General features: G+C 42.1%; 2 protein-coding genes across 5 annotated transcripts; one reads left to right on the forward strand and one right to left on the reverse strand.

Moving 5' to 3' along the window:
• The first annotated feature begins 2,596 nt into the window (after positions 1-2,596).
• Positions 2,597-5,365, forward strand: si:dkey-30c15.13 (uncharacterized protein LOC558731 homolog). Of its 2 annotated transcripts, XM_024413549.2 has the most exons (7): positions 2,599-2,829; positions 3,033-3,194; positions 3,383-3,493; positions 3,757-3,813; positions 4,060-4,170; positions 4,267-4,413; positions 4,682-5,365. In XM_024413549.2, exons 2-7 carry the CDS (start codon positions 3,033-3,035, stop codon positions 4,736-4,738), a joined length of 645 nt encoding a protein of 214 aa, XP_024269317.1. In that variant the 5' UTR covers positions 2,599-2,829; the 3' UTR covers positions 4,739-5,365. The 2 variants fall into 2 exon arrangements, with proteins under 2 accessions (XP_024269318.1, XP_024269317.1); XM_024413550.2 differs by lacking the exon at positions 3,757-3,813 and having other exon boundaries at positions 2,597-2,829.
• Positions 4,845-15,591, reverse strand: LOC112245423 (NACHT, LRR and PYD domains-containing protein 3). 3 transcript variants are annotated; one of them, XM_024413523.1, is made up of 17 exons: positions 15,411-15,570; positions 15,170-15,214; positions 13,724-13,972; positions 13,342-13,392; positions 11,408-13,199; positions 11,035-11,208; positions 10,711-10,884; positions 10,450-10,623; positions 9,970-10,146; positions 9,651-9,824; positions 9,359-9,532; positions 6,702-6,875; positions 6,445-6,615; positions 6,143-6,316; positions 5,788-5,961; positions 5,506-5,676; positions 4,845-5,260 (listed from the first exon to the last, which is right to left on the reverse strand). In XM_024413523.1, exons 2-17 carry the CDS (start codon positions 15,198-15,200, stop codon positions 5,245-5,247), a joined length of 4,050 nt encoding a protein of 1,349 aa, XP_024269291.1. In that variant the 5' UTR covers positions 15,201-15,214; positions 15,411-15,570; the 3' UTR covers positions 4,845-5,244. The 3 variants fall into 3 exon arrangements, with proteins under 3 accessions (XP_024269291.1, XP_024269292.1, XP_042179112.1); XM_024413524.1 differs by lacking the exon at positions 15,170-15,214 and having other exon boundaries at positions 15,411-15,569; XM_042323178.1 differs by lacking the exons at positions 4,845-5,260; positions 5,506-5,676; positions 5,788-5,961; ... (1 more) ...; positions 6,445-6,615; positions 6,702-6,875 and adding an exon at positions 8,967-9,250 and having other exon boundaries at positions 15,411-15,591.
• Between the last annotated feature and the right edge of the window lie 4,894 nt (positions 15,592-20,485).

The raw sequence follows: 20,485 nt of genomic DNA on the forward strand, positions 1-20,485 counted from the left end.
TGATTGTTTTAACCATGTTATGAGGCTATACAGTGTTTGCTTACATTTACAATGTTTAAAAACATTGGAGAAAAACAAGCTTATATTTTGGGTTCTCATGGAGTGTGACAGTTGAACGAAGCTCATGAGGCATTTGTAAGTTATATTCTTCAAGAATCAATGGAAATGTATTATATATACAGGACCAGTCAAAAGATTGGACACACCTACTCATTCAAGGGTTTTCTTTATTTGTATTATTTTCTACATTGTAGAATAATAGTGAAGACATCAAAACTATCAAACAACACACATGGAATCATGTAGTAAGGGGAAAAAAATGGAAATATATTTTATATTTGAGATTCTTCAAAGAATCCAGCCTTTGCCTTGATGACAGCTTTGCACACTCTTGGCATTCTCTCAACCAGCTTCATGAGGAATGCTTTTCCAACAGTCTTGAAGGAATTCCGACATATGCTGAGCACTGCTTGGCAGCTTTTCCTCCACTCTGTGGTCCAACTCATCCCAAACCATCTCAATTGTGTTGAGATCGAGTAATTGTGGAGGCCAGATCATCACTCTCCTTCATGGTCAAATAAACCTTACACAGCCCGGAGGTTTGTTTTGGGTCATTGTCCTGTTGAAAAACAAATTATAGTCCCACTAAATAAAACAAATAAAGGGAACACTAAAATAACACATCCTAGATCTGAATGAATGAAATATTCTTATTAAATACTTTTTTCTTTAAAGAGTTGATTGTGCTGACAACAAAATCACATAAAAATTATCATTGGAAATCAAATGTATCAACCCATGGATTTGGAGTCACACTCAAAATTAAAGTGAAACACCACACTACAGGCTGATCCAACTTTGATGTAATGTCAAAATGAGGCTCAGTAGTGTGTGTGGCCTCCACGTGCCTGTATGATCTCCCTTACAACGCCTGGGCATGCTCCTGATGAGGTGGCGGATGGTCTCTTGAGGGATCTCCTTCCAGAACTGGACTAAAGCATCTGCCAACTCCTGGACAGTCTGTGGTGCAACGTGGCGTTGGTGGATGGAGCGAGACATGATGTCCCAGATGTGCTCAATTGGATTCAGGTCTGGGGAACGGGCGGGCCAGTCCATAGCATCAATGCCTTCTTCTTGCAGGAACTGCTGACACACTCCAGCCACATGAGGTCTAGCATTGTCTTGCATTAGGAGGAACCCAGGGCCAACCGCACCAGCATATGGTCTCACAAGGGGTCTGAGGATCTCATCTCGGTACCTAATGGCAGTCAGGCTATCTCTGGCGAGCACATGGAGGGCTGTGCGGCCCCCCAAAGAAATGCCACCCCACACCATGACTGACCCAGCGCCAAACCGGTCATGCTGGAGGATGTCGCAGGCAGCAGAACGTTCTCCACGGCGTCTCCAGACTGTCACGTCTGTCACATGTGCTCAGTGTGAACCTGCTTTCATCTGTGAAGAGCACAGGGCGCCAGTGGCGAATTTGCCAATCTTGGTGTTATCTGGCAAATGAAAAACGTCCTGCACAGTGTTGGGCTGTAAGCACAACCCCCACCTGTGGATGTCGGGCCCTCATACCACCCTCATGTAGTCTGTTTCTGACCGTTTGAGCAGACACATGCACATTTGTGGCCTGCTGGAGGTCATTTTGCAGGGCTCTGGCAGTGCTCCTCCTGCTCCTCCTTGCACAAAGGCGGAGGTAGCGGTCCTGCTGCTGGGTTGTCCTACGGCCTCCTCCACAGCTTTGGACACTACACTGACAGACACAGCAAACCTTCTTGCCACAGCTCGCATTGATGTGCCATCCTGGATGAGCTGCACTACCTGAGCAACTTGTGTGGGTTGTAGACTCAGTCTCATGCTACCACTACAGTGAAAGCACTGCCAGCATTCAAAAGTGACCAAAACATCAGCCAGGAAGCATAGGAACTGAGAAGTGGTCTGTGGTCCCCACCTGCAGAACCACTCCTTTATTGGGGGTGACTTGCTAATTGCCTATAATTTCCACCTGTTGTCTATTCCATTTGCACAACAGCATGTTAAATGTATTGTCAATCAGTGTTGCTTGTTGCTTCCGAAGTGGACAGTTTGATTTCACAGAAGTGCGTTTGACTTGGAGTTACATTGTGTTGTTTAAGTGTTCCCTTTATTTTTTTTGAGCAGTGTATATTTTGATTTAACACTTTTTTCATCACTACATGATTCCATATGTGTTATTTCATAGTTTTGATGTCTTCACTATTATTCTACAATGTAGAAAATAGTACAAATTAAGAAAAACCTTTGAATGAGTAGGTGTGTCCAAACATTTGACTGTTGTTTGAATTTTCAAACTAGTTTTCATTGGAAAGGCAATTAATCCTAATCATTACTCCACGTGTTTAATTATGTTTTGAGCTGACTTTGCCATGGGTTTTGAAGGGAGCACCTGGCTCACACCCTGGAGGCAGCCCGGTTCCTAAAGTTATGCAATCAACTTTCACCAGGTGCAAAACCCGCCCAACCGGGCACCCTGGCCAGATTAGTCAGATCCCCTCATTGATCAAGTCTCTCTCTCTCTCTGGCCAATCAGAACACATTATCCCTTCCTTAGAGGTGGACCATATCAGCCTGGAAGTAAACTATGCCTCAGGTGAACTTTGACCGTGTCAGTCTGGGGTGGTGAGGGCGGAAGAGTGAGACGCTGTGACTGACTGACCAACACAAAGCCTTTATGATTTCAGGTCCCTCTCTTTTTCCCTCTATGAGGTTTAGAAGGCTGATTCTATTCTTTGTGGATATGAAAGTTGTTCATGAGGAAGCCAGGCTGTGGACCCACTGCAGCTGAAGGTAAGATAGAGAGAGAAACGCTGTGATCGGAGTGTGTCTGCATGTGACTGTGTGTGTGTGTGTGTGTGTGTGTGTGTGTGTGTGTATGTGAATATGCGTGTAGCCTTATATTCCCATTAGATGAGATACGTTTTCCTGATATCTTCAGCTGTAGCTATTACATCATCAAACAGCGACATGTTTTTGTTGTCTGCCTTTCTCAGATGACTCAGAACATGTTCCAAGAGGGGCTGTACCATGTTTTTTTTAAGGACCGCACCTCGGGCCACCCACTCACTGTAACCACCAATCAGGAAGAATTTAAAGATGTGCGGATTGGACGCTGGTTTGGGACAGTCGTTAACACCCGCCTCCTTGTCACTGGGGTGAGATGAGGAAAACAAAAAGCAACCCTGTGATTCCTAATCAGTGCCCTGTGACCAAATACTGTTATTAATCAGTTATCATAATTTTACCATGTAGTTTCGTAAATACGTTACCATTTCCTGTGAAATAAAGTGTTACCCAAAACCATCACTCTAGAGTACTTCTCCTGTCTCTCTCTGTCACTAAGGTTTTGCAGGTCTTTGGTGCCCTGGCCTCCATTCTAACCACAGTAACCTATGCCTGCGTGAGCTTCAACTGTTCCGTCTCCTTGACTACACCAGTCTGGTCCGGCCTGTTTGTGAGTCCTCGCTTTTCACTGTCTTATGCAAGACTGTGTTAGCCCACTGAGATAATGCCTAGGCATCCCCGGTTGACACTGTCTATGTTGTCACTACCTGTTTCAAAATGTTTTTCCCATGATGTGCCCTCTGAACACGACCCTGGTATAGATGATGTCAGTAAGCATTTCACTGTAAGGTCTACACCTGTTGTATTCGGCGCACGTGACAAATAAAGCTTGATTTGATTTTTCACTAAGCTGGTTATTTTGTGTTGTCACAGTATCTGGCCACTGGAGGGCTGGCAATGGAAGTTCAGAGGAAACCCAACAAACTCAATGTAATTAGGCATATATCACACATGCTTTATTCAACGAGTGATCTGATGAATCAAAAAATGTATGATATACTTTTTGAATTCATAATCCCAATTTTGAAGTCTCACCCTAGTGAATCTTTTGTGTTGTTCGCTACTGTTAGTAGTGAGTCACTAAATTCTTTGTTTCTGTGATTGTGAAGTGTTTCACCCTTTTTTTAATTTTAAGTTAAGTTGTTATGCCCACTGCTCTGTTGACGTGTTGAACAGGTGACCACACTGATAGGCCTGAACATCTTCAGCCTACTGCTGGGTTGCTGTGCTCTGCTGGCCTACAGCCTCATCACTTCACAGGCTAAAGCACTCTACACAGACCAACAGGTGTGTTGTACTGTCTGTGTATGTGTGTGTGTATGTATGTGCATGTGTCTCTCTCTCTCTCTGTGTAACCTCCTCCTTTCTTTGTCTCCCTCTCAGCGTGCGGGTGTGTACATAGCGAAGGGCAGCTCTATCATGTTCACAGTACAGTGTCTGCTGGCCTCTGTCTACACTCTCTTCCTGTCCTGGAGAGGTCTACGACGGTATAGCGGCCCCCACACTCAGACCTACAATCGTCTAGCACAGGCAAGAATAAATGCACACAAATGCCAGCACACGGGCACACACACACAGCAACATATACACATATACAAACACTAGCACATACGTACGGATGCACATATGCACCTGGCCGAATACACACTCACACACACAGCAACATATACAAACACTAGCACATACGTACGGATGCACATATGCACCTGGCCGAATACACACTCACACAATCAAATACATATTGACATGGTCACATGTTTGGCTGCACTGGACTCACTAAACAGTCTGTTTTTCACAGGGCCCAGATGAGGACACTAATGAGCCCCTAATGGAAACAGGAGAATTCAGCCTTTAAACCAGCAGACCTGTGTGTGTGTGCGCGCGTGTGTACATGCGTGTGTGACAAACTTAATCTTAAGATATTCATTTGATGAGGACGTCTAAGAATATGCACAATGACGTACCATTCTAACATTGTATTTTATTCCTATGACATTAAATAGAACATTGACAATCAATCCCCTTATACAATGTGTATAAAACCTTGTAAATATGTACACATATATCCCGGAAAATACATAGCCTATATATTTTTCAAAGATCAGGACTGCACTGCAAACACATGCATTACATTTGTAAAGTAGGTGTTGAGCGTCTTCAAAATGATAAAGCATAAACAAAACATGTATTCATCTCACTTGTTTGTAATGTTACGCTGCATCCGTTTGGTCTATTTGGTCTACACACAGCGTGTTTTTAGTTCAGTGGTTTCAAGAACGGTCGAGCACTACGTCCACGTCACTTCTTGACTGTCTCTTCAGAATGCGGCTCATTTCTCGGTCCTGTATGATGATGGCTGTTTCACATTGGGACCAATCTAAAAGAGAGGATTTTGCAGAACAATAATAATGAGTTGTATGTATACAGGACCATCAGAAAGAAACATATGGTGTAATAAAGAGCTCTATGTCATTTTACTGTGCCACGATTAAGGCATTTGTTTTCAGTCACCTTGCATTTTCAATGAAACTCAATGACTTGCAATATTATTAACAAACACAAACACATCTTGAATGACATTTGTGATACTCTTTGACACTATACCACAACTATACCACTCACCCCACTTTCTCTAGTTTACAGTGTGGATCCTTCTGCAATGCTTTGAGCAGGGCTTTTCCACGCCCATACCGGTTCTGGTTCAGATCGAGCTCTGTCAGGTGGAAGGGGTTGGAGCTTAAAGCTGAGGCCAGAGCAACACAGCCATCCTCTTTGAACTTACAGTTTGCTACCCTACAGGAAGAGAATCCAGTTATTCCATGTCAGATCAAAAATGATTGTATAAAACTTTTCAGTATAAAGGCCCACATCTGCATTGGCTAAGGATAAGCCATGTACACCTACTTCAGTGTCTCCAGTTTACACTGTGTATTCTTCAATCCAGCTGAGAGTAGCTGTACTCCTGAATCATATAGGTTATTGTCACTCAGGTTCAGGTTTTTCAGACTACAGGTGTTTGAGCTGAGAGCAGTGGCCAGTGCTGCACAGCAATTCTCGGTGAGGTTACAGTTATCCAGACTGGAGGGGAAACCAAAAACACTGAAACTTAGGATGCAAACTGTAATATGACAGCAATGACTTTCTATTGCTTTCTGTATAATACATCTATAACCATACCGTTAACTAAATCAAACCCACAACATGGAATAAGCAAATTGCAGTGATTGTAATAGCACAAAAGTTTGTCATGATTAATCACGTCAAAATCTCCAGTTTACAACAGGGATCCACTAGCACAGCAAAGAGCAGATTCATTCCAGGGTCTCCTGGAGAATTGGAACTCAGGTCCAGATCTTTCAGGTGAGAGGGATTTAACCTCAGCTCTGTGGCCAGAGAAGCACAGCCTTCCTCTGTCATACCACAATTACAGAGCCTGCAGAGGATGAAAGTATTTCACTAAGCCATTTCTGAAATTCAACTCAAAGGTTGAGAAAATCTAAAATAAGACAAATAATTGGTGACTTTTAAAGTAAATAAAAATAGTTCAATTAAATCCAATACCTCAGAATCATCAGTTTACAGTGAGGATTGCCCAATCCTGCAGAGAGCATTGTCACTCCTGAATTCCCCAGATAATTGTGACTCAGGTCCAGCTCTCTCAGACTTGAGGTTGAGCGGAGAGCTGCTGCCATTGCCTCACAGCATTCCCAACTCAGTTTACAACAAAACAGGCTGGCAAAAATGTCAACAGATAATGAGAAACAGAATATTCTCTTAACCACAGTAATTAGTTAAACACTGCAGATTATAAAACTCACCTCAGTTTCTCCAGTTTACAGCATGGATCCTTCAGTCCAGCACAGAGCAGCTTCACTCCTGAATCTCCCCCGTAATTCCTGGTCAGGTCCAGCTCTCTCAGGTGCGAGGGGTTTGATATCAGGGCTGAAGCCAGAGAAACAAATGCTTCCTCTGAAATGTAACAGTCTGTAAGCCTACAGAGAGAAATATAATGTTATAACGTCAAAGGAGTGGCTGCATTGCTGAATTCTCTGGTATGCTCTTCCCGATAGCTAAAAAAGCGCCTGTGCATGTGCCAGATTCTCTATACACAGATTCAAATAAAAATGTGTATTTGTCACATAAGCCGAATACAACAGGTATTTTAGTGAAATGCTTACTTACAACCAACAATGCAGTTCAAGAAATAGAATTAATAAGAAGATATTTACTCAATAAACTAAATAAAAATTAACACAATAAAATAACAATAACGAGGCTATATATAGGGAGTACCGGCACCGAGTCAATGAGCGGGGGTACAGGTTAGTCAGGGTAATTTGTACATGTAGGTAGGGGTAAAGTGACTATGCATAGATAATAAACAGCGAGTAGCAGCAGTGTAAAACAAAGGTGGGGTCAATGTAAATAGTCTGTGTGGCCATGTGATTAATTGGTCAGCAGTCTCATGGCTTGGGGGTAGAAGCTGTTATGGAGCCTTTTGGACTCTGGTGCTTCGGTGCTGGTTGTCGTGCGGTAGCAGAGAGAACAGTCCATGATTGGGTGACTGGAGTCTTTGACCATTTTTTGGGCCTTCCTCTGACACCACCTAGTATACAGGTCCTGGATGGCAGGAAGCTTGGCCCCAGTGATGTACTGGGCCATATGCAATGCCCTCTGTAGCACCTTACGGTCAAACACCGAGCAGTTGCCATACCAGGCGGTGATGCAACCGTTCAGAATACTCGATGGTGCAGCTGTAGAACTTTTTGAGGATCTGGGGACCCATGCCAAATCTTTTCAGTCTCCTGAGGGGGAAAAGGTGTTTTTGTGGACACCAAGGAACTCGAAACTCTTGACCCGCTCCACTACAGCCCCGTTGCTGTGAATGGGGGCGTGTTCGGCCGTCCTTTTCCTGCAGTCCACGATCAGCTCCATTGTTGTCCTGGCACCACGCTGCCAGGTCTCTGTCCTCCACCCTGTAGGCTGTCTTATCGTTGTCGGTGATCAGGTCTACCACTGTGTCATGTGTCAGTTGTGCAGAGGTGAGAACGGACTCAGGCGCAGGACACAGAACTGAGTAAAATAACATATTTTTACTCTGGAAAAAATAAATCAGCAAAAATAAATCCATGCAATATCACAAACCCTAACACAACAGACTAACACAGAACTGGGAACAATCAAGAACAAAACATAATGAGAACCAGAGGGTTAAATAGGGAAATAATAATAATGTAATGGGAACCAGAGGGTTAAATAGGGAAATAATAATAATGTAATGGGAACCAGAGGGTTAAATAGGGAAATAATAATCATGTAATGGGAACCAGAGGGTTAAATAGGGAAATAATAATCATGTAATGGGAACCAGAGGGTTAAATAGGGAAATAATAATAATGTAATGGGAACCAGGTGTGTACAATCAAGACATCACAAATGGAAAAAGAAACGTGGATCGGTGGCAGCTAGAAAGCCGGTGACGACAACTGCTGAACGCCGTCCGAACAAGGAGAGGCACCAACTTCGGCGGAAGCCGTGACACACTGTTGTGTTGTCATGGAACTTAATGATGGTGGTGGAGTCGTGCCTGGCCACGCAGTCGTCGGTGAACAGGGAGTACAGGAGTGTACTAAGGATGCACGCCTGAGGGTATGATGGTGTTGATGTGAGTCATGACCAGCCTTTCAAAGGACTTCATGGCTACCCACGTGAGTGTTACGGGGTGTTAGTCATTTAGGCAGGCTACCTTTGCTTTCTTGGGCACAGGGACTATGGTGGCCTGCTTGAAAAATGTACAGTTGAAGTCAGAAGTTTACATACACTTAGGTTGGAGTCATTAAAACTTGTTTTTCAACCACTCCTCAAATTTCTTGTTAACAAACTATAGTTTTGACAAGTCGGTTAGGACATCTACTTTGTGCATGACACAAGTAATTTTCCCAACAATTGTTTACAGACAAATTATTTCACTTATTATTCACTGTATCACAATTCCAGTGGATCAGAAGTTTACATACACTAAGTTGACTGTGCCTTTAAACAGCTTGGAAAATTCCAGAAAATGATGTCATGGCTTTAGAAGCTTCTGATAGGCTAATTGATATAATTTGAGTCAATTGGAGGTGTACCTGTGGATGTATTTGTACGGGGGGGGGGCGTACTGGCGGCAGAGAAGTCAGACGCAGGAGAGCAAAAACTGTGTTTCCAACGGCGCAGTTTAATAACAAAACCCCCCCGGAAAACAGAACAATCAATAAATGGGAACATAACCCGACGCACACCAGACATAACGTGCACAAGCACTTCTTTAGCTCTGGGGAAGATACTTCCAGTGGTGCTGGACGAGGAGGAACAGGGCAGCCTCATCCTAAATTAAACACATAGCTTAGAGCCACAGACCTTCACAGTTTGACTCGTTCCAAATATAACAAGGAATTATATGAATGAAGTATTGTTGTAAGTCGTGTCACTGTACCTCAGTGTCTTGATTTCACAGTGTGGGTCCTCCAATAAAGCAGAGAGCAACTTCACTCCTGAGTCTCCTAGGAAATTTCTACTCAGGTCCAGCTGTCTCAGGTGTGAGGGGTTTGACCTCAGAGCTGAAACTAGGGAACAGCAACCGTCCCCCACGACACTACAGAATGACAGCCTGCACAAAGGAAGGGAAGAGGCCTTCACTCCATCTTGATACCAACGTTGACAGTAACTTTAGCTACAAATCTAAATCCCGTTCCTGTTTAGTTACAAATTGTTACAAAAAGACTAACCTCAATTTCAATAGTTCACAACCTGGATGTTCCAGTGCAGCAGAGAGCAGCTTTGCTCCTGTGTCTCCAGCTTTATTGCCGCTCAGGTCCAGCTGTCTCAGGTGTGAAGGGTTGGACTTCAGAGCAGAGGCTAGGGAAGAAAAGCCTTCTTCTGTGACTTCACAGGTTTCAAGCCTTCAGATAAGAGAGGGATATGTTTTTTCTGTTTCAGCTGAGTCTGTACAGTTTGAGTGTCAACCATCAGTATCTCAACTATCTGAAACTCAGATGGTGTTTCCAGGAACAAGAATTAACAACACTATTCTTTATCAGCACTTGCCTCAGTGACTCCAGATTACAAAGTGGATTCCCCAGTGCAGCAGAAAGATTGGCCACTCCTGCATCCTGCAGGTTATGATTGTAGCTCAAGTCCAGTTCCCTCAGGTGTGAGGGGTTTGACCACAGAGCTGAAGCCAGAGAAGCACAGCCTTTCTCTTCGACTTTACAGTTTGACAGCCTGCAGAGAAGTAGAAAAGAGTTTCACTCTTTCAGTATACATACATAAGAGCTGAGAAGCCACACAAGAATTTGTTTTACTCAAAATGTCTACCACAACCAAGTTCATGATGTTTAATAGAGTCAGTAATAGAATTGGCAATGTACAGTAATCAATCAATTAATGAAAATGTTTGAAATAAAGAGAGCATCTTAGACTGAGTCACTCATCCTGCTTTGTGAAATATCATCTTCTGTAATTTTTTACAAGAGATTTTTTACAATTTCTGAAATGCAAACGATCAAACATAATGACAATTATCACCTCAGCGTTTCTAGTTTACAATTGGTGCTCCTCAGTCCAGCAGAGAGCAGCTCCATGCCAATACTGTGCAGGTCATTGCGACTAAGATTTAACTCTCTCAGACTTGAAGAGCTTGAGCACAGAGCTGAGGCCAGGGCATCACAACATGTCCCAGTTAGGCTGCACTCAATCAGACTGAAAAAAGAACATTGGTGCTGTATATTTAATCAAATATTACTCTAAAGTTAACAAAGTGACCTGTTGAGTGGAGAGAATACTCACCTCAGTGTCTCCAGTTTACAGTCTGGAACCTCCAGTGCAGCAGAGAGCTGCTTCACTCCTGAATATTCTGGGTTATTGTAACTCAGATCCAGCTCTCTCAGGTGTGAGGGGTTTGACCTCAGAGCTGAAGCCAGAGAAGCACAGCCTTTCTCTTGGACTTTACAGCCTGACAGCCTGCAGAGAAGTAGAAAGGGTTTTACTCTTTCAGGACACCCAACAAAAAGCTGAGAAGTTTCACAATAATTTATTTTACGAAAAATAATTAATACATTGGATATAGATCTGTTACCTAAATAACAATAATATAATAGTCATAATACTCACTTCAGTATTTCCAATTTACAGAGTGGATTGCCCAGTCCAAAACAGAGCAGCTCCACCCCTGAATCAGTCAGGCCATTGTGACTCAGGTCCAGCTTTCTCAAACTTGAGGTACATGATCCGAAAGATAAGGCCAGATTCTCACAACATCTCCAAGTGATATTGCAAGAATTCATCCTTAGGGAAATAAGGAACATTTGAAAATACCACTCAGTATTTTAGTCCAGTGTTTCTAGAACTTTAGTCCATAGACCAGCCCAGGTTTGTGTGTTTTGAACATGTATCTGAATCTGAGAAAGGACAACCTGTCACTTGTTGAATGTTTATGAGAAGAAGAGAGGGATAGAGAGAGAGAGACAGAAAGCAGAGTACTTACAGAGCTGTTTTAGAGGCTTTGATCACTGGCAACAGCCTCATAACGCCTTCGTCTGATCTGACAAATTTATTCAGCTCAAATACATCCAGCTCCTCGTCTGAGGACAACATAACAAAGGCCAGAGCAGACCAATGAGAATATGAGAGTTCAACCTTTGAAACACCTCCTGCCTTCAAGTAAATTTGGATTTCCTCCACCAGAGAATTGTCGTTCAGCTCATTCAGACAGTGAAAGAGGTTGATGCACCTCTCTGGAGAGGGATTTTTCCTGATCCTGTCCTTAATGAAATCGACTGTGCCCTTGTTGCTCTGTGAGCTCACTTCTGTCTGTGTCAGTAGGCCTCGAAGGAGTGTCTGGTTGGACTTCAGTGAGAGGCCAAGAAGGAAGCGCAGGAACAGGTCCAGGTGTCCATTCTGACTCTTTAAGGCCTTATCCACTGCGCTCTTGTAGATGTTGTCAGGACGAATTTCTTCATACAAGACAATTCCAGTCGAGGAGGATGGTAGTTGGGGTGTTATAACATCCTCATTGTTGTCTTCAAATGAAAGAAACACATACAAAGCAGCAATGAACTCCTGAAGGCTCAGATGAACAAAGCTGTAAACCACTTCCTGGTACATACACTCTTCTCTTAAGATCTGTGTGAACACTCCTGAGCACAAAGAAGCTTGTTTGATGTCAATGCCAAACTCTTTCAGATCTTTCTCATAGAAGATCAGGTTGCCTTTCTCAAGATGTTCAAAGGCCAGTTTTCCAAGTTTCAGAATGATCTCTTTATCCCAGTGGAGATCTGTGTCAGGGTCTTCATGATACTTCCTCGTTGTCTGTATTATCTGAAAGATCAGAAACTGTAAGAACATTTGTGTCAGAGTCTTGGGCAAGTCTCCACTTTCTGCTTTACTCATCAGTTTCCCTAGAACAGTGGCTGAGATCCAACAGAACACTGGTATGTGGCACATGATGTCGAGGCTCCTTGATGACTTTATATGTGCGATGATTCTTTCAGCTAGTTTCTCATCACTGACTGTCTTCTTGAAGTATTTCTCTTTCTGTTCATCCCTAAACCCTCGTACCTCAGTCACCTGGTCAACACACTCAGGAGGGATCCGATTGGTAGCTGCTGGTCGTGAAGTTATCCAGAGAAGAGCAGAAGGAAGCAGATTCCCCTTTATGAGGTTTGTCAGAAGTACATCCACTGTGATTGACTTTGTGACATTGCAGCAGATCTCATTTCTGTTGAAATTCAGAGGAAGTTGGCACTCATCTAACCCATCAAAGATAAACAACACTTTGACTTTTTTAAAGTTGGAAAGTCCTGATTCTTTGATGACATCGAAGAAATCATGGAGTAGGTCAATCAAACTGAGTGTCTTTTCCTTCATCAAATTCAGCTCCCGAAAAGGAATTGGAAATATGAACTGTATATCCTGATTAGCTTCTCTATCAACCCAGTCCATAATGAATTTCTGCACTGAGACGGTCTTTCCAATGCCAGCGACTCCCTTTGTGAGCACAGTTCTGATAGTCATGTCCTGTCCAGGTAAGGGTTTAAAGATGTCGTTGCATTTGATTGGTTTCTCTTGTGTCGCTGGTCTCCTTAATACTGCCTCAATTTTCATCACCTCATGTTCTTTATCGACCTCACCACTTCCCCCCTCTGTGATGAAGAGCTCTGTGTAGATCTTATTTAGGAGTGTAGGACGTCCTTGTGTAGCTATTCCTGGAAATATTCGTTCAAATGTTCTCTTCAGGTACGATTTCAATTCTGTTTGGCACATTTCAATATCCCCATCTGAAAAACAATAACACTGGTGAAGAATGCAACATTTATTTGTCCGTTTTAAACAATTTTAACACAGGACACAATTTAATCTTGTAGGAAGTCAGTCAATCAGGTATTGATGATCGCAAAGCCAATATTTCACCTCATTTACCTTTGACTTTAGAATTCAGAGTTGTGCTGACATGGACTGCAGAGGGTTCACCTGGGATGAGAGAGCAACAGATCATTAATAGCAACCAATGCTTTCTCATCGGTGCATTTATTATTTTTTGGTGAGGATATCGAGAGACTCAGCATTGTTTACCATTGCCTGTAGTGTTTTTATTGATGCATAATCAACTGATCCTTACATATGGTAAGCATTTAGCATAAACCGCAGCAATGACATTGCATCTTGTCTGAGCTGCGATTGAGGTACTGGCTTTGGTTTAACTCATGGGACAGTGATGAATAGCAAACGTGAGAAAAGCCAAGATATCCCAACTTTATACATTGTATTTCTGCAGTACAAAGAGGGAGAGAGATGCTCTTACCTAGATCTTGGACTATTTGAGGTTGTTGTTCCAGTAGAATCCTGTAAAAGGCTGATTTCACCTTTACCCCTCCTGAATGCAGGGCCTCATACAGCAGTCTCATTTGTTCCTGGCTGGTCCTGGTAGCATGGATATTAGAGTACACCTCCTTATGGATCAGGCGCCTCTGGAGTAGGTCATCTGCTATGGGCATCACTATGATAACCCTCTGAATGAGCTCAGCCATATGCTTATCCACAAACTGGGCATCTGGGAGTGATGTTAGATAAGAGAGATGCAAAGTTATCAAGCCAAGTTATCACATCATCTCTGTGAATCTGCTCCTACGTGGGTAGGACTAGGAGGGAAGCTTTAAAGATTTGAATATCACATGTTTCACAAATGAGACTTTACAAACATCTGTCAACGTCTCTGTGACTGACATTGGAGGGCATCATTCCCGACAGTTTATTACAATTGTGGTATCCCGGGAAGTCTACCCCGGGGGTTGGTAATAGCGGGGAGGTACGTGCTGCGCGCTAGCTCCCTCTGTTGGGAGTACACGGGCTGGTAGAGGTTATTAGGGGAAAGTGCCAACCAGCCGTGGAGGCACATAAAACGAACACCGTGGGGGAAAACAGAGGCTGAGAAGAAGGGCTGAGCCAAACCGAAGTGATTTTGTTGTTATGTGTATTTTATTGCCAAGTAAAATCGTGTTTGCTGACTAGAACCTCCCTGTCTCTGTGTTATTCGCTGTACGCTCAACCCAACACCCCACAGTTTACCGCACAATGTTAATCTTTAAGGACAATTATTGCTTTGATTTTGTACAAAACATGGCAGCATTTAACTGTATTTACAATGTATAGAAGTATTCTTATAGCTTCCCCAAAATAGTTCCTATGGGCTTTTTAAAATGGAAATCGTTGTCACGTTGTGGGAATAACAAGCAAGGTGGGCAGAGCCAAGCACCACTCAGAGATAGCAATATCCTACTGGTACATTTTAACATGTATTTGCACATCAGGGAACGCCTACTATCTGTATGAGTTTGTACGCAAGAACTTGAAACTGCCGTTGCACTCCTTCTAAATAACATCATTTCTAGAGAGTATGGCAATTGCCCAAGTCTAAAAAACTTAGTGCACTCTGTTCATAACACATTCTAGTTTTGGGAAATGAAAATTATGTAGCGATCCGATGTTTCATCTATGAGAAAATAAGCATTAGGTCAACCCGGTTTTATCGTGCTGTATCTTCCCCCTCTGCTTTGCCGCTGGACTCCCTCTCTTTATCAAATAGCGAAAGTGAAATATTTTCCCCTTTTCTTTTCCCATATACCATTCTTAGAGAAATGTGATTAAACCATACAATATTTGGATAAATGTCATTATGTCCGTATCCATATGAAAATAGTTCAGTATCATTTGTGAGTTAAGAGTTGATCAAAGCCAGTATGTCACATACCATCTGAAATCAAGGCTGCAGACTCAGCCATGCTAGTAGTTTAACCTGGGGAGAGAGAAAAATATACATTTTCTTCACCCTCTTTAGCTGTGCTACCAGCACTATTCCACACGGCCCTCAAGTACTGCAGTCATCTGCAGAGTTTCACAAAGGCTACTGTGTCAGCATGCATAGCTCAACATTGTTAAAGCATAAGAAACTGTCCAAAAGCCTCCAGTTTTAAATTAGGCTATTTCCTTACCGTAGTCCCAGGATGTGAGATTTGAAAACTAAATCTTGTCTGTCTATGGATATCTCCTCGAATGTAAAACTGTTATGCAATGAAACAGTACACCGTCTGTGACTGTATCCGAGATGGCTGCTTATGTCATGTTTCTTCTTCTCCAGTCATTTGTTTCTGTTGCCCCTCCCTGTTCAGAAATTCAGATACAGGGTGTGTTAAATCGAGATAAAGGCTGACTGATGAAATGCTGAAGTCAGCCAACCAGTTTGGAGCATGCCGCTGAAATGACGCGAAGGTTTGCCTCCCCCTCTTTTGGACATGATCTCACAGTCAGTAAGCTTTGTCATAAAATAAAATGTTATTCATCACATGCGCCAAATACAACAGGCGCATGGTAGACCTTACCATGACATGCTTACGTACAAGCCCTTAACCAACAATGCAATTCAATAAATAGAGTTAAGAAAATATTTACTCAATTCAATTCAATTCAATTCAATTCAAGGGCTTTATTGGCATGGGAAACATGTGTTAACATTGCCAAAGCAAGTGAGGTAGACAACATACACAACATACACAACAGTCACTAAATAAACTAAAGCAAAATGTTTTTAGAATTAAAGGTAACAATAAAATTACGTAACAATATGGAGGCTATGTCGGTACCAGGTCAATGTGCTATGGGGAACAGGTTAGTCGAAGTAGCAGTAGTGTAAATTGATGAATTGTTCAGCAGTCTTATGGCTTGGGGGTGGAAGCTGTTCAGGAGCCTTTTGGTCCTAAACTTGACACTCCGGTACAGCTTGCTGTGCATTAGCAGAGAGAACAGTCTATGACTTGGGGGTGGAAGCTGTTCAGGCGCCTTTTGGTCCTAAACTTGACACTCCGGTACAGCTTGCTGTGCATTAGCAGAGAGAACAGTCTATGATGTGGGTGACTGGAGACTTTGACCGTTTTTTGGACATTCCTTTGACACCGCCTAGTATATACAGTACCAGTCAAAAGTTTGGACACCTACTCATTCAAGGGTTTATCTTTATTATTATTTTATTTTTTACTATTTTCTACGTTGTAGAATAATAGTGAAGACATCAACACTATGATATAACACATATGGCATCATGTAGTAAGCAAAAAAAGTGTTAAACAAATAAAAAAATGTTTTATATTTTAGATTCTTCAAAGTAGCCACCCTTTGCATGATGACAGCTTTGCACACGCTCGGCATTCTCTCAACCAGCTTCAACTGGAATGCTTTTTCAACAGTCTTGAAGAAGTTCCCACATATTCTGAGCACTTGTTGGCTGCTTTTCCTTCACTCTGTGGTTCAAATCATCCCAAACCATCTCAATTGTGTTGAGGTCTGGTTATTGTGTAGGCCAGGTTATCTGATGCAGCACTCCCATCACTCTACTTCTTGGTCAAACAGCCCTTAAACAGCCTGGAGTAGTGTTGGGTCATTATCCCGTTGAAAAACAAATGATAGTCCTTCAAAGTGCAAACCGGATGGGATGGCGTGGTTGTGTGCCTTGAATTCTAAATAAATTACTGACAGTGTCACCAGCAAAGCACCCCCACACCAAAATACCTCCTCCTCCATGCTTCACGGTGGGAACTACACATTCGGAGATCATCCGTTCACCTACTCTGCGTCTCACTGCGGTTGGAACAAAAAATCTCAAATTTTGACCAACATCAGACCAAACGACAGATTTCCACAGGTCTAATGTCCATTGCTGTGTTTCTTGTCCCATCCAGTCTCTTATTCTTATTGGTATCCTTTAGTTGTGATTTCTTTGCAGCAATTAAACCATGAATGCCTGATTCATGCAGTCTCCTCTGAACAGTTGATGTTGAGATGTGTCTGTTACTTGAACTCTGTGACGCATGTATTTGGGCTGCAATTTCTGAGGCTGGTAACTCTAATGAATTTATCCTCTGCAGCAGAGGAAACTCTGGGTCTTCCTTTCCTATGCCGGTCCTCATGAGAGACAGTTTCATCACAGCTCTTGATGGCTTTTGCGACTGCAGTTGAAGAAACTTTCAAAGTTGTTGAAATTGACTGACCTTCATTTCTTAACCATGTCTTAAAGTAATGATGGACTGTTGTTTCTCTTTGCTTATTTCAGCTGTTCTTGCCATAATATGGACTTGGTCTTTTACCAAATAGGGCTATCTTCTGTATACCACCCCTACCTTGTCACAACATGTCAGATTGGATCAAACACATTTAGAAGGAAAGAAATTTGACAAATGAACTTTTAACAAGGCACACCTGTTAATTGAATTGCATTCCAGGTGACTACCTCATGAAACTGGTTGAGAAAATTCCTAGAGTGTCCAAAGCTATCATCAAGGCAAAGGGTGGCTACTTTGAAGAATCTCAAATACATAATATATTTTGATTTGTTTATCACTTGTTTTTGCTTACTACATGATTCCATATGTGTTATTTCATAGTTTTGATGTCTTCACTATTATTCGACAATGTAGAAAATAGTCAAAATAAAGAAAAACCCTGGAATGAGTAGGTGTGTCCAAACTTTTGACTGTACTGTATATATTTTCTATCCAGTCATATAAACACGCCAAACAGGAGGAGACAAAAATGCAATTTCAGAATGTGGGTGTGACATGTCCACCCGTTCCCAGTTAAAGTTGCGTCCCTGGCTGGAGACATACCACAGGTCCAAACCGACTGTGAATGATCCTGCATTTTGATTGGTTTGGTTTTCAAATGTCATGTCCATGATGTGCTGCCAATCTGGAAGTTTCTAAAACTCACACAAGATTTTACAGCTTCAGTCTAAACTAAGTTTAAGGTTAGGGGTTAAGAAGATTGACCTACATTTGGCCAATGCTATAACCCGGCTATTCTCAGGGGTACGCTCAATGCCGTCGGGGCTATGCCAAATAAAAACGTGATTCACATTTTCAAACAGTCCATTTAGATATTCCAATGGGGCTATACATTTGGGTGATGTTTTTTTCTCACCTGAGTAGCCTCGTTTCTCTGCCAAAAATAAAATTAAACCATCTAGTGTTCAGTGAAATAACAAAGCAAACTCAACTACAGGTAGCCTAGTCAAATAATTAACATCCAATCACATTAACCGTTCCTCTCTAGCGGGAATTTTACTACTGGTCCTTATGTAGCCAAACGTAGCTGCTGCGCATTCCGTTTGCCCGAATATTGATAAATGGTTCAAAAAAAGTAAGGCCCGCATCCATAGAGACACATACCAGCTCTCCTGGTGGTACTGCTACAACCAGCAGTACTACACCTGCACCTGTCGACAACACAAGTTGTTCTACTCCCACGAGCACATCCAATGCTAGCATCAGTAGTTCTACATTTGTTGTTAGCCCAGCTACCATGGACACTGAGTTGTGAATCTGATGCAGCCGAAGAGCTACTGCACCCTTACCTGGGAAAGCACTGAACAACAGACAGGGACGTTGGACCATCGAAGAGGCACAAATATGATGAGAACTACATTGATTTGGGGTTCACTTATATTGGGAGTAGTGCCATTCCTCAGCCACAGTGTGTTATATGTGTAAAAGTATCTCAACTCAATGAAACCTTCACTCTTGCGCAGACATTAAGAAACAAAACATGTCAATTTGAAAAATAATCCACAGCAGTTTTTGGAGCGAAAATTAAAACGAACTTTGAGTAGTAAAACATGTATAAAAACAACAGATACCATTAATAAGAAGGGTCTAGAAGCGTCTTATATGGTGAGCTACCAAGTGTCTAGGACAGGCAAGCCCCATACTATTGTGGAGGACTTAATTCTTCCTGCTGCAGATATGGCTTGAACAATGCTCGGGGAAAATGCCCAAAAACTATACAGACAATGACATCAAAGTATACAGACACTGTTTCACGATGCATCAGTGACATAGCAGGAGATGTTTTGAAACAAATAACAACAATATTTAATGCATAATGTAGTGCATGCAACAATGGAGTTTAATAAAATAAGCTTTAGTTATCTATCACACTCCAATGGATCAGCACGTGGACTCCTGTCACACTCCTGAGAGAAAAAACAGCTTAGATTGGATGCTGTACACCGGTTGCTGACTCGGACTCGGGTCTCTGGTAAAAGTCGTGCGGACAGGGCCGTATCGAATGCCTTTGTCGCTTTTCTTCAGCCAGTTAGAGGGGGTTTTGAGGTTCACACCATTCTTCGTGGTCAAATTATCCCTTTTATGCATTGAGACACCGACTGTGACCTCGAGAGAGGAAAGATCAGAACAACAGTTTAGTTCAGTTAATTTCTGATTCAGGAAATCCAGACAAGCATTGACTATATGATAAATTGTTACTTTTGACAATTATTCTTAATACCAATGTCTAAACATATGTCAAAGAGAATAACAACACATTCTATTGAAACAATTTTTTCAAAAGTCCATCGTGGAGCCACAGGATTAGGAAATTAGACCACATCCCAACAATCCAGCAGACCTAATCTGGTGAGATTTGTATCAAAACAGAACAGAACAAACAACACAACAATACACTCCTTCACATATCACTCAATGCACTCCTACATATTACTCAGAGGACTTTTACCTCCCTCATTTTGACATATGACTCCCAATGTGAGTAATGGGGAAAAAAACACTACTACTGGTTAAAAATAAAATAAAATAATTTCAAATAAAAAAAATCTAATTATAATCATTACCCTTAATAACTCCATAAATAAAAATAATTGTACCCATACGGTCACAGCAAAATAGACTTAAGACAGCCTACCCTTAATTAAAGGCAACACCCTCTCCTTCTCCCCGTTGGTCCAAATCACAAATATGGCTAAGAACTATAAACTTCAACATAATTATCAATATTACAAATGACCTTCAAATCAGTATTACAAATGACCTTAACTTCATTATCCACATGGCTTTCCAGTGAGGGTGATCAAACCGCATTGGAAAATCAGGACAGAGGTCATACAAACCCTTCAAAGAAGTATTTCTTGCTATATTAGACTAATTAATGAAAAACAGTCAAACATTTCATACATTTCGTATCCCAGGTTTCCAGCAAGTTTCCAGTACATGTCTTATAAAAA

This window comes from Oncorhynchus tshawytscha, linkage group LG06, assembly GCF_018296145.1.
Source record: "Oncorhynchus tshawytscha isolate Ot180627B linkage group LG06, Otsh_v2.0, whole genome shotgun sequence".
Taxonomy (NCBI): Eukaryota; Metazoa; Chordata; class Actinopteri; order Salmoniformes; family Salmonidae; genus Oncorhynchus; species Oncorhynchus tshawytscha.